We start from the raw sequence: 14,151 nt of genomic DNA, 5'->3' as shown, positions 1-14,151 counted from the left end.
TTATGTTTATATAAAACAAGAATGTTTACATTTAGTGCATTTTTTTAAATCTCTTTATTCAGTCAACAAATAAGAAACCTCGAAAATCTCCAGGAGAAAAGAGCAGAATTGAAGCTGGAATTAGAGGAGCAGGTCGTGGACGAGCCAATGGGCACCCACAACAGAATGGCGACGGGGATCCTGTCACCTTATTTGAGGTGGTGAAGCTGGGGAAGAGTGCAATGCAGGTAAACTTTAAATGTTTCTTTTTCCTGTATAAAGCAAGGCAGTTAGCAATCTGTGTGGAATCTGCTAGTGTGTATTTTGACTCCTCATGTGCATTGTGTGTATCCCTGTCTGTATGCTTTTGATGAGAGTTTTTCTACCCATGCACTCTACTTCCTATTCATTCCTTCAATCTCTGTACAGCTAAATTTTGGCTGAGCCAAAATGTTATTCTTTATGGGGTGTTTCAGTTTAGCTTATAAAGAAAATCGTTTATTAGCAAGATATTCTTTCAGTTACACTAAAGAAAATGAATAGTAGGAGATGCCTATGAGAATTTGTATTGTCTTGATATAGTTTTGACCTTGATTTGACATGTGTAATGCAGATTTTAGAATTTTTCAGACAATTTCGTGCACATGTGTGTGTGTGTGTGTGTGTGTGTGTGTGGCGTGGGGGTTGTAGGTGTTTGGAGACCCAGATCCTTCTGTTTATATAATAAGCACTTTATATATTATTTCCTTAGCTTAGGGTGATCTTTTTTTTACTGTTGTTCACATTTTATTTTTGTAGTTTAGTAATCTACTTACTGTCTCTTATATTTCATTTCTCCAACAATAAAATCAAGTGATCCTTGATTTTATTCATGGCTTCACTAAACATAAACCAGAGTTATTTCACCACTCCTTTAACATGTTAAATTATTTTTACCATTAAAATATGCTAATTATTCATGTTAGTCTTTGTATATCCATTTAAAAATGCCATAGTTGTATCTTTTTGCTTCAGGGGCTATTTTTTTAAATGTAATACATAATACCATTTTTTCTCTTGAATAAACTCAACTTTCACCTTCCCCAAGAAGTGGAGGAAATAATAAAACACATGTATAACCTGAAGGTGTGTTTAGTTGAATATGCTGAGTATGGAATACAAATTTGAAATTCAGCACTCGGGTGGCGAGGCAGGAAGCTCATGAGATTGAGAATAGCCTGTGCACTTCTTCCAGAAAAACATATAAATAACCCAGCAATAAACAAAAAGGAGTGTAACTGGGCAGTGGTGGCCTGTGCCTTTAATCTCAGCATTCAGGAGTAGACAGAACTCTTGTAAATTTGTTGGCCAGACTGGTATATAGAGCTAGTTCTAGTACAGCCAAGGATACCTAAAGAAATACTATCTTGAAAAACAAGAAACAAACTTATCAATCCTCAGTGTCAGTTTTTTTTTGTATTGTATTTCAAAATCAATTATTACTTTAATTTGTATTTTCCTGGTAACCAGTTATTAACAATAAGCTAAATCTTTATTTCTCATTTGCTAATTTTAAAATAGCATTTCAATGTAAGTCTGAAAAGCCTGTCAATAATTTATGAAATAGAGTTAACATTCAGAACCAACACAGTTTGTCATTAGTTTGTCTTTATTTATTTGTATCTTATTTTAAAGCTCTTTGAGAAATTTAATTTATATTGTCTTTTTTGCATATTGATGTGTACATTGGTCTTTGAATTTGTGTGACAACCAACAATGTGAATTATACTTGTAAAAGTCTAAGTTGCCTTCTGAAGGAGTAAATGATCATCTGTACATTATATTAGTATATTTGAAAACCAAGTGTCTTGGCCATTTTCTTTGACCATATGTTCTTCAGACATTGAGAGAAAAATATTATCAGGCTACTGAAATACTGATTTTTTTTTGGGGGGGTTTAGTTTTCTTAATTTTGACTAGAAAGACAAATATAATGATTAGGGAAGAATTATGTAAAAGTATGAATTTTACATAAATTTACTATTCTCAGAATTCTGTATTTTATGTAAAAGTGTAGATATTATAAATATTTTAAAACACATTATAACTGGATGTTAAAATTAATATAATAAAGCTTTTTTTCCTCCAAACTGGCTAGTTGTGTTAGTGTGTATACTTTTTTAGGGTTTATTTTCTTAATTTTGTGTATATGTACATGTGATGGTAGTGGAGTTTGCATATGTGTAGTCAAATGTCTGAGAATACAGAAAAAAAACCTCGTAAGATCTCTTGACACGGAGGTTGTAATCTAAGTGACATTGTTTCTCGGAACCAAGCAGCAAGCACTCTTACTGCTGAGCCATATTTCTAGTCCTATTATCATGTGTTAATGTGGACCCGGGGATTGAACCCAGGCTCTTTACACAGATAGCATACACTTTATCAAAGGTCCCATCTCCCCAGTCACAAAATTATATGAACAAATTCTTAACCAAGGCAATATTTTATGTATTGTTTTCACATCACTTTTCTACTACATTTTCTGAAAATAGATTATTAGGACTCTGTATCCTTCAGAATTTGATTTAAATGTTACATTTCAAGTATATTTTATTGCTTTCTTTTCGACTTTTATTCACTATTTTTAAAACATTCAAAATAATTTAGCACCCAAATTTTTCTTTACTTGGTATATTGAGATTATTGTATAAACTTTGATCATTTTGTTTTTAATTCTGCAATCTATTGGTGGCATTATTATTCTGTATTTGACTTCTGATTTTTCAAATTTATTTTTTTCCCTCATTCACTCTGGCCATGATTTATTAAGTATGTTTTAATTTTGTTTGCATATAATATTATCTCCTAAAAGTAGTACATTTGATCATTTTTATTTTATATCTAAATTGTAAATGTAGGATTGTTGTATAACAAATTTTCTTGTGTTGCTTTTTATTCAAGAGCATGAATGCTTAAATGATAGATAAGAACCTTTGATTAACAATAACTTTGTAATTTCATTAGATATTGCCTATCCACTTCAAACATAATGTCATGATAAACTGTTGTATAAAGAGTATAAAAGGTATGCATGATCTTGTACTCCTGTAACCAAATACTGAGGTTGGAGGAACATGAAGTTAGAGCAATATTCTATCTCAAACATACATGGTGGACTGAGCAAATAGATTATGTCAATGAATTTGGAACCAAATGAAATGTATATATATTGACATTTGTGGGTTAAAAGAACATAAATTGCTTCCTACGAAATGAGAATATATAGGTTTGTTTCAAAAGTAAGGTCCTTACTGACCTTGTGTTCAGTTGAAGCTGAAGCTCTACTAGGCAAGTGTAGGCTTACAGTGATCCTATAGTATAGTGCTAATCAATTGTCCTTCAGAATCTCAGGTCTCAGAGCTGCTTCTTGTTGTTTGTCATAATGCTTTGAGGGTACTGTAACCCTTAGCATGTAAGGCTTAGCTTGCCAAAGTTGGTACCTATTAGATGGCTCTTTAAATGTTTCTGGTTGCAGCTTGCTCTTGGCCTGTTTGATTAGCCACCATGTGAATATGTCTCTCTTGCTGGCTGCTACTGCCATGACCTCTTCTGTGTCTTCCTTATCAATAAAGCTGTAACCCTCTGAGACTGAAAGCTAAAATAAAATTTTTGTCTCTTACAGTATTTCCTTTAGGAACCTTGTCACCACAGTGAGTAAAATAATTTAGATATCAAGTATCTCATGCTTCAGAGAGTTTCTGTTAGTCTTATTCATACAGTTATTGTAAAAAATTTCCAGAGGTTCCTGCTATACCACTCCTGGGCATATACCCAGAGGATTCCCCAGCACGTAATAAGGATACGTGCTCCACTATGTTCATAGCAGCCCTATTTATAATAGCCAGAAGCTGGAAAGAACCCGGGTATCCTCAATGGAAGAATGGATGCAAAAAATGTGGTATATATACACAGTGGAGTACTATTCAGCCAGTAGAAACATTAGAAACAGTGAATTCATGAAATTCTACTCTCCCCCAAAATTAAGTAGGAAACTTCTTTTGTATAGCAATAGAAATAATTAGCACAAGTTGCTTGATCACATTTACAGTTTTATCAGTTTCTTTCTTGGAGCAATTTAGATGATGATTTGTAGGTAAAAAGATTGGAATCAGACTCTAACAACTTTTTGATCTTATGGGGAAATAATGAAAGTTTTTATAGATTTTTAGTTCATATTGTATTCCTTTTGCCTAATGGAAAGCCTAAAAAAGTAAAATTAGCTCTCAACAATTTATTGTTGAATGGCTGAACTAAAAGTCTATCAGTTGACCTTTAGTAGTACAAAATGAAAAATACTAACGTATTTTAGATAGCAATTTTTTAAAAATTCATCAATATTACAACAGTCAAAACATCCTATGGTCATAATCTCGTCTCTATTAACTACAAATTGTAGTAGGGCATGTGAGGAAGGAAAGAAAATTGTCACCATTTCACTCATCAGTGAGATGACTTCTAAGAGGTAAAGCATCTTGGTCACCCTAGCTGTTTGACTTAGTTGTTCACCAAATAAGAGAAATTTTTATTAGTGTAGTGCTGGAAAATTCATGTGTGAAACTTTTAGACTGACATTTTATCTTTCTGGTTATTTTTGAGGTGTTGTCTTTATCATCCTGGCTGTCCCAGATCTCAGTGTAGATTGTGCTGGTTTCAAACTTAGAGATATTTGCCTGTCTCTGCATCCTAAGTGCTGGGATTAAAAGTGTAGGCATTTTGAGTATTAAAATTTATGTCAGTAAACATATGTGTAATTTTAAAACATGTAAGCTGTGAGTTTGTTTTGTTTTTTTAAATTTGGTCATTATGTGTTATTGAGCACTTCAGACAATTTTCTGTAAACCACTATTATTACTTTTTGTACCTCCAGAGTTCAACAGTTCAGTCATTTAAGAAATTTGGTTGAGAACTAATGTATATTCTTTTAGGCAAAGGCGAACTAAACTTATTTAAGTGATATTCATGAGCTTTTCAGTTTTATAATGAAGAAACAAATTATTCATTCTGATATCTATGTGTTGCTAAAACATTTAAAGACTTGAGACAAGTAGCTATTTGTATTAGACATGTTCTCATTTTATGTAACCATCTCGTATGAAAGTCAGTGATAGGTTTTGTATTTTTTCATCTTCATAAGAAAATTTACATTTCTAAGTTTCTTATAACTTCTGATTTTTCCCAATGTTAGAGGCTCCATGTAGTTGGCAAGCAGTTAGTAAAAGAAATAACAATGTCCCTTTTGTGTCCATTCCAGTGATAGCAGCTTACTTTAAGGATCCTAGAAATGTATTCTTTGGCTACATATTTGCTTCCTTGCTTAAGTGTATGGTTTAAAAGAGAATGTGCATTTGCAAGACTATAATTATTTTTAAAGGAACCACAGAGAAGGTATACACCAATGGTTTTGTTTCTAACTTCTCAAAAACCTATTACAAAAGCATCTTATTAGTTGTAGGTCAAAAGTAGGTTATGTTTAAATTACTTAGAATTGGAGTAATGAAGGGTATTACCTCAAATTAACAATTTTTTAAGAACCAGGTGTGTAGCTTGGTGGTAGAGAACTTCCTTAGCATGTATAAGGCTCTTTCTTTGTTCAATATGTAAGTAGTAACTTTTTTCACCATATTGTTGAATTACATCCAAAAGGTACCTGTTTTGCTGATTTCAAGTCTTAAAATAACTTGTGAGTTTTGATTATAGTCCCCTTTTCCCCTTAATTCCTTTTGTATCATATTGTATGCCGATGATCTTGTGTGGACTAGGGAAAGAAGTAATTGTTATTGCTTGAAACTAATGCTCATATATTGATATGTGCACACACACACACACACATACACACACACACACACACACACACACTGCTTTTTATTCCATTAAGTATGTTTTAGGAAAAATTAACCTGTTTTATGTACATGTAAACATTCATATTGTTTATAGATATTTAAATATATGCAATGGCATGTTCTAGTTTTACTTTAAAGGAAGAATATAAGTATTTTGCTTCTGTCTAAAATGTTTTATATATTATCAGGAAGAATCTTAGTAGTAGTAAATGTCACAATAAATGAGATGTAGCAACATATGCTATCTATCACAGAAGCAGAACGGTGATAGAGACATGAAAAGTTTTCATCCAAGGAAAGACTGGGCTACAGAAATAATAAGTGAAATTCTGCCTCAAAAATAAAAATAAATGAATATGTGAACAAATAAATGTCACAGAAATAAATCCATATTCACGTATGAGATTTCTTTCTTAAAAAGGGCTATTTAACTTAGATCGAATAGATTCTCAGTTTGTACTTTAGTTTTGAACATAATAAAGCAAAACTCCTTGTGAAAAAGTTTATTTCTAAGCTACTAAAATAAACTAAATATATAGTGACGTGATTTCTTACTGTTTGCTATGCTTTAGCCCTAATCCTTTGATCTAGGGCTACACAGAGAGTTGTCTCATGCTAGTAAAACTCTTTGAACAGGATTCCTTAACCTGAAGTCAATATTAAATTCTTGAAAACATGAACTTAAATGAAAAGAGGGCTGGAAAATTGGAATTTGATTTTAAGCAAGAGACACAGAGACACAGACAGACATATGGGGTGGGGGGAGAGAGGGAGAGCGAAAAGGAGGGAGAGGAGGGATGAGAGTTGATCTTTGGAGTATTTTTCAGAGGCGTTTTACTGTCAATAAAGATTTAGTTTGTAGCCTTAGAATTAATAGAATTCTTTAATTTTCCTCTTGGAGCTTTACTTCACACATTTAGGAAATGACAGCTACTGTTCCACAAGCAGAAAGCAATAGTAGGTTATGATAGAGGCCAAGACCGTCTTTGAGGATTTGTGGATAGTACACATCCAAAGTATACAAAGCTTGTTTTTTTCCTTTCCTTTCCTTTCCTTTTCCTTCTTTTCCTTTTCCTTTTCCTTTTCCTTTTCCTTTTCCTTTTCCTTTCCTTTCCTTTCCTTTCCTTCCCTCCCCCTCTCCCTCCTTTCCTCCCTCTTTCCCTTCCTCCCTCCCTCCCTCCCTCCTTCCTTCCCTCCCTCCCTCCCTCCCTTCCTCCCTCCCTCCCTCCCTTCCTCTCTCCCTCCCTCCCCCTCTCCCTGCTTTCCTCCTTCCTTTCCTCCCTCCCTCCCTCCCTACCCCCCTTTGTTTTTTGAATTTTTTTTTTTCGAGACAGGGTTTCTCTGTATAGCCCTGGCGGTCTTGGAACTCACTGTGTAGACCAGGCTTGCCTCAAACTCAGAAATCCGCCTAACTTTGCCTCCCAGAGTGCTGGGATTACAGGCGTGCGCCACCACCGTCTGGCTATAAAGTTTTAATCTACTTTGCAGTAATTTTAGAAATTATTTATAGATGACATGCCTTGTCTTGCCTCAGTGGGAGAGGAGGAGGTGCATATCCTTGCAGAGATTTGAAGTATTAAGGTGGGATACCAGGAGCAGAGGAACCTACTCAGAGGAGAATGGATTGGGGAAGGGAGAAATATTGTGGAAGGGAGTGACCAGGAGGGGGGCATTGAGAAGCATGCAAAGTTAGTAAATAAAAACAAAGTTAAATAAATAAAGCCCTTTCCTCATAAAATCTGTAGAAAAACATTTTAAGAATATTTTATGAGAAAGTAAAAATACTTTTTTCTATTAGGCAGATTCTTTACTACTGGTATACTCACTAGAAATCTGGAATGAATGCATTAGTCTGTGTGGAGATGGTTATAAAGTTAAAACCTATGATGCCTGAGGTTCTTTGATACTGATATACAATGCAATAATTTCAATAACAATGTTAAGAATTTTTATTTGATCTATCCTATGAAAAATACATACCCATACTACTATGCTCCAAAACCCCTGGAAGCTTTGGAAGCTATACTAATAAAGTAGACAGGCACATCGTTATGGAATTCAGGGGCTATCCTTTTCTCTAAGCCAAATATATGTGTAAAAGTAAGGGTCATTAAGACAGCAGATGGCTGGCCAGGATGTGGAGAAAGAGGAATGCTTCTCCATTGCTGGTGGGATTGCAAGCTGGTACAACCACTGTGGAAATCAGTTTGGTGGTTCCTCAGAAAACTGGACATAGTACTACCTGAGGACCCAACTACACCAGTTCTGGGCATATACCTAAAAGATTCTCCAGCACGTAATAAGGACATATGCTCCACTATATTCATAGCAGTCTTATTTATAATAGCCAGAAGCTGGAAAGAACCCAGAGGAATGGGTACAGAAAACATACATTTACACAATGGAGTACTACTCAGCTATTAAAAACAATGAATTCATGAAATTCTTAAGCAAATGGATGGAGCTAGAAAATATCATCCTGAGTAAGGTAATCCAATCACAAAAGAACATACATGAAATGCACTCACTGATAAGTGGATATTAGCCTAGAAGCTAGGAACACCCAAAACACAATTTACAGACCACATGAAGCTCAAAAAGAAGGAAGACCCAAGTGTGGATACTTCAGTCCTTCTTAGAAGAGGAGCAAAATACCCATAGGAGGAGGTACAGAGATAATGTGTGGAGCGGAGACTGAAGGAAAAGCCATTTAGAGACTGCCCCACTTGGGAATATGACATGTGGTTAGCTTCTTTGGACTAGAATATGAATGTATTCTCATGAATAGCAAAAATGTGTATCTATTACCTCACCACTGCATGCTCCTAATTGGTTCACATAGTCAATAAGTCAATAAGAATATTCTGACAATGTCTTTCAGTATAGGAAAGTGTAGACAATTCCTTTTAAGAACATATAACACCCCTACAGGGAGATGTACAATATGAACTTGGAAATAGTTTTAGGAAGTCCTTCTTTAGGGATTTGTTCTTCTCTTCATTCATGTTGTATTTGTAAATTTGTCTGTATCTGAAAAATATGAGAATGCATAACTTTGTCTCCATCTCCTTAAAATAAAGGTTTATCTATCAGGCTAGAGTTTTAGCTATTGAATAAATCAAATAGTACATTCATAAGGTGTCCTTGTATTTTGTTCTGAGTGGTACTTGTTATTACCTACTGCTGAGCTTCTCTGCAGGTTGAGATACTTCAATAATCACAATGTCCAAGCTGTAATTCACGCATAATTTGTTCACGTTGTCTTTGAAGGTGAAGTATGACTACTTACTGTCTGTGTTACCTTGAAATGCCATTTTCTACACTGAATACTGGGAATTATTATTCTTCCTCCTCCTTCTCTTCCTTCTACTATTAAACTAGATATTTTCTTAATTTATATTTCAAATGTCATCCCTTTTCCTCATTTCCCGTCCGAAAACTCCCTATCCCATCTTCCCCTCCCACTGCTTTCCAACCCTCCCACTCCCACTTCCCTGGACTGGCATTCCCTTATACTGGGGTATCCATCAAGACTTCACAGGACCAAGGGCACCTCCTCTCATTGATGTATGACGAGGCCATCATATGCTAAATATGTGGCTGGAGCCATGGGTCCCTCCATGTGTACTTTTTGGTTGGTGGTTTAGTCCCTTTGAGCTCTGGGGTTCCTGGTTGGTTCAAGTTGTTGTTCCTTTTATGGTGCTGCAAATCCCTTCAGATTTTTGGGTCCTTTCTCTAGCTCGATCATTGGGGACCCCGCGCTCAGTCCATTGGTTGGCTGTGAGCGTCCACTTCTGTATTTGTCAGGCACTGGCATACCCTCCCAGGAGACAGCTATATCAGGCTCCTGTCTGCAAGTACTTGTTGGCATCCACAGTAGTGTCTGTGTTTGATAACTGTATACGGGATGTATTCCCAAGTACTTAACTGTTTTCATTGACAGGAAAAGTATATGAAATATCTGTAGACAGAGGGCTGATTTTGGCAGAAACAAATATCTGCATACTAAAATTTCATTTTTTATTTTACTTCAGATAAGAAAATTCAGGGATCCTCTTGGCAGAAAGACATTTCTTGGCTTCTTGTTGAATCCAGATATAACTACTTAACACATGTTTCCTAAGTCTTAGCTGAAAGAGTATGTACCATTTCCAAATGTGACTTAGAAAACTTTCCTATGAAAATTTAGAAATGATTTTCTTATTCGTAAGTGGACCTTCAGTTTAGGTTCTAGAACAATTGTGTGTTTATAATTTTATGTACATAAATTTAGAGTGGTGTAATCAGAATTGTAGTCGATAGTTTTTTCTATATTAGAAATAAAGATAATACGGTTTATGGTGTTTTTTTGTATTCTGTTTATGTTCTATAAGTCTCAATTTTATGATTCATGCATATCGGCAAGGTCATATTTATTGGTAATGTTATTTTTGCCTTCTTTATACTTAATACTTTTTAAGTTTATTTGCTTTTATCAGCTGGAAAAGACATGTATTTAAAAAGAACCATAGCTCATTGTGATTTTCCTTATTTCTTTCTAAATCACCTTTCGTTTTTAACTATTTTGAGGCTCTTATTATTTGGTATAAACAAGTTTAGGATTGTTACAGTTTTCTAATGAATGTACTCTTTTGAAATTTCTGTTTGTTAATGTCTTCATTTCTGTCATGTCAGATATTAATATAGACATATCAAATTTCTTCTGGGCAATTTTCCACAGCATATCTTTTATTTTTATGCTTTTACTACAGCCTGCTTTTAGTAACTCATGCCTTTCTTGTGTGCACTTTGTAGTTGGTTTATTTTGTAAATTCTTGTCAATGTTCTTGTTGATCACAAAATATCAATAATCATATCAGGAATTGGGCTCAAAGTGAAGTAATAGATTGAACTAAAAATTGCACACTCTATTGCTTTGTAGTACTGCTTGAAGTCAGGGATACTGATTCCCCCAGAATTTCTTTTGTTGTTGAGTTTAGTTTTAGCTATCCTGGGTTTTTTGGTTTTTTTTTTTTTTTTTTTTTTTTATTCCAGATGAATTTGAGAATTGCTCTTTCTAATGAAGAACTGAGTTGGGATTTTGATGGGTATTGCGTTGAATCTGTATATTGCTTTTGTCAAAATGGCCATTTTAACTATATTAATCCTGCTGATCCATGAGCATGGGAGATTTTTCCATTTTTGAGGTCTTCTTTCATTTCCTTCTTCAGAGTCTTGAAGTTCTTGTCATACAAATCTTTCACATGTTTGGTAAGAGTCACCCCAAGGTACTTTATACTGTTTGTGGCTATTTTGAAGGGTGTCATTTTCCTAATTTCTTTCTTAGCCTGCTTATCCTTTGAGTATAGGAAGGCTGCTGATTTGCTTGAGTTGATTTTATAACCTGCCACTTTGCTGAAGTTGTTTATCAGCTGTAGGAGTTGTCTAGTGGAGTTTTTTGGGTCCCTTAGGTAGAATATCATATCATCTGCAAATAATGATAGTTTGACTTCTTCCTTTCCAATCTGTATCCCTTTGACCTCCTTCTGTTGTCTAGACAAGACAATCCATTTAGGGGAATGAAATCCAGAGATAGGCAGGCAACAGATTGAGGGACAAGGCCCACTCCTGACTAAGGTGCCCATCTGCTACGTATCTTCAGGGTGCGTAGGTCCAGCCCATACTTCGTCTTTGGGTGGTGTTTCCGTCTCTGGGAACCTCCCAACAGTCCAGGTTAGTTGACTCTGATGGTCTTCCTGCGGTTCCCACAATCCTTCCCCCAACTTTTCCATAAGACTACCTGAGCTCCATTTAAATTTTGGCTGTGGGTCTCTGCATCCTTTTTTCATTGACTACTGGGTATCTCTCAGAGGCCCTAGTATCATTAATGGTGTCTGGGATTAGCTGTTGCCCGTGGGATGGGCCTCAATTTGGGGCCGTCATTGGTTGGTACTTTCCTCCATCTCTGCTTTGTCTTAGTCCCTGCACATCTTATAGGTAGTATACATTTTGTATCAAATGTTTTGTGGATGGGTTACTTTTATAATCCTTTCCCTGGGAGTCCTGTGTGGCTACTGGAAATGGCCACTTCAGGATTCATATCCCGCACTACTAGGAGTCTTGGCTAGAGTTGCCACCATAGACCCTCTGGAGCCTCCCCTCAGTTCCATCCCTCCATTCACCTCCAGTATCTATTTTATTTTCCCTTTTGAGAGAGGTATAACCAACCTCCCTTGGGCTCTTCTTGTTACTTGGCTTTTTTGGGTCTGTTACTAATAGCATGGTTATCCTGTACTTTACAGCTAATATCCACTTATCGGTGAGTATGGACCATGCCTGTCCATACTCCCAATGATACTCTCTATTCTCAAGTTCTATCCATTTGCCTGCAAAATTCATGATGTCCTTGTTCTTAATAGCTGAGGTGTAGTCCATTGTGTAAATGACCACACTTTCTTTTTCCATTCGTCAATTGAGGGACATCTAGGTTTTGTTCAGTCTCTGGATATTAGGAATAAATATTACTATGAACATAGCTGAGCAAATGTCTTTGTGGGATGGTGAAACATCTTTTGGGTATTTGCTCAGTAGTGGAACAGCTGGGTCTTGAGGTAAAACTGTTGCCAAATTTTTTTTTTCTTTTTGGTTATTTTTTGCCCCCAGAGACAGGGTTTCTATGTATAGCCCTGGCTGTCCTGGAACTCATTCTGTAGACCAGGCTGGTGTCGAATTCAGAAATCTGCCTGCCTCTGTCTCATGAGTGCTGGTATTAAAGGCATGAGCCACCACTTCCTGGCTATTGCCAATTTTTTAAGAAACCACCAAATTTCCATAGTGGTGTTCAAGTTGCATTTCCACCAGCAATGGGAGACTGTTTCCCTAGTTTCAGATCCTGCTCAGCATGAGCTGTCACTTGAGTTTTCGATCTTAGACATTCTGATGGGTGTAAGGTAGACTCTAACAGTTTTTATCTTTCTTTTTTTTATTCGACATATTTTTTATTTACATTTCAAATGATTTCCCCTTTCCTGGCTCCCCACTCCCCGAAAGTCCCATAAACCCTCTTCCCTCCCCCTGTTCTCCTATCTACCCCTTGCTATTTCCCTGTTCTGGTTTTGCCCTACACTGCTGCACATTACAGTAAGCAGCTGGGATCCTCAATACGGGGTTAAATAACATGAGTAGAAAAAGTGGCATTCTGGAAATAAGCACTGTCAAAATAGCCAAGCTACAGTCTTTTCTCCAAATTATTCACCAAACTCCACTTGCATACAGCCAGCATTCAACCTGCCACCAAATTCTGTCTTCTGCTACTTTCTCACATGAATTTAAGAGACTTGAAAGATATCATCAACACTATGACTCTGAAACAAATATTGTTAGGTTTGTACATGAGCCACTTATTCTCTGGAATGCAACTAGCTTAACAAAAATAATTTCACCAACTTTTTGCTATCTTATACTGTATTCCTGGTGTATACCAATACACCAAATCAAAAACAAAACAACCATGACAACCAGCAGAGGTGAGTTGTGTATAGTCCCCTGACCTCATTTTCTAGCAGTGAGCTCACCTTTCTATCTAGAGGATTCTTGGAGGACACCAAGAGCATCCTACTTCTGCACAGAGTCCTGCAGGGCACCAACACTAACCAGCCCTGAACCCTGCCCCACCAATCCCTTTTCAGTTAGGTCCACCCAGTGCACAACCAACTGAAGTGATCTCCATTTTTATCACCCTGAACAAAACTTAAGTCCAAGCAGATCAAAGACCTCAACATAAAACAAGACACAATAAATCTAATAAAAGAGAAAGTGAGAAATAGCCTTGAACTCATCTGGACAGGAGACAACTTCTTGAACAGAACACCAATGGTAAAGGCACTAACATCAATTAATGAATGATCTTATTTCATGAAACTGAAAAGCTTTTGTAAACTAAAGGACACTATAATTCGGACAAAATGACAGCCTACAAATTAGAAAAAGATCATTATCAATACTACATCTGAGAGAAGGCTAATATCTAAAATATATCAACAACTCAAGAAGTTAGACAGCCACAAATTAAGTGCCCAAATATGTGACTTTCGGGGAGTGGGGGACCAGAAAAGGGGAAATCAATGGAAATGTAAATAAAAAACATATCAAATAAATAAACAAACAAACAAACAAATAAATAAATAAGCAAGCTTAAAAAACCGGGTATTGATTCCCCCAGAATTTCTTTTGTTGCTGAGAATAGTTTTGGCTATCCTGGGTTTTTTGTTATTCCACATCAATTTGATAATTGCTCTTTCTAACTCTGTGAAGA

The 14,151-nt window shown here is 35.9% G+C and overlaps 1 protein-coding gene across 4 annotated transcripts in view; it reads left to right on the top strand.

The window, feature by feature from the left end:
* Positions 1-14,151, top strand: part of Stag1 (stromal antigen 1) — a 757,688-nt gene that overhangs the window by 538,898 nt on the left and 204,639 nt on the right. For 3 of the 4 annotated variants that reach the window (XM_052187535.1, XM_052187534.1, XM_052187536.1), the window contains one exon: positions 63-227. The exons of the other annotated variant lie outside the window; for it this stretch is intronic. In XM_052187535.1, the coding sequence (XP_052043495.1) occupies positions 63-227 (165 nt within the window). The remainder of the gene's footprint in view (positions 1-62; positions 228-14,151) is intronic. 4 annotated transcript variants of the gene reach the window in all.

Source organism: Apodemus sylvaticus, chromosome 7 (assembly GCF_947179515.1).
Source record: "Apodemus sylvaticus chromosome 7, mApoSyl1.1, whole genome shotgun sequence".
Classification (NCBI taxonomy): Eukaryota; Metazoa; Chordata; class Mammalia; order Rodentia; family Muridae; genus Apodemus; species Apodemus sylvaticus.
This window is presented reverse-complemented; position numbering and strand designations above follow the sequence as displayed.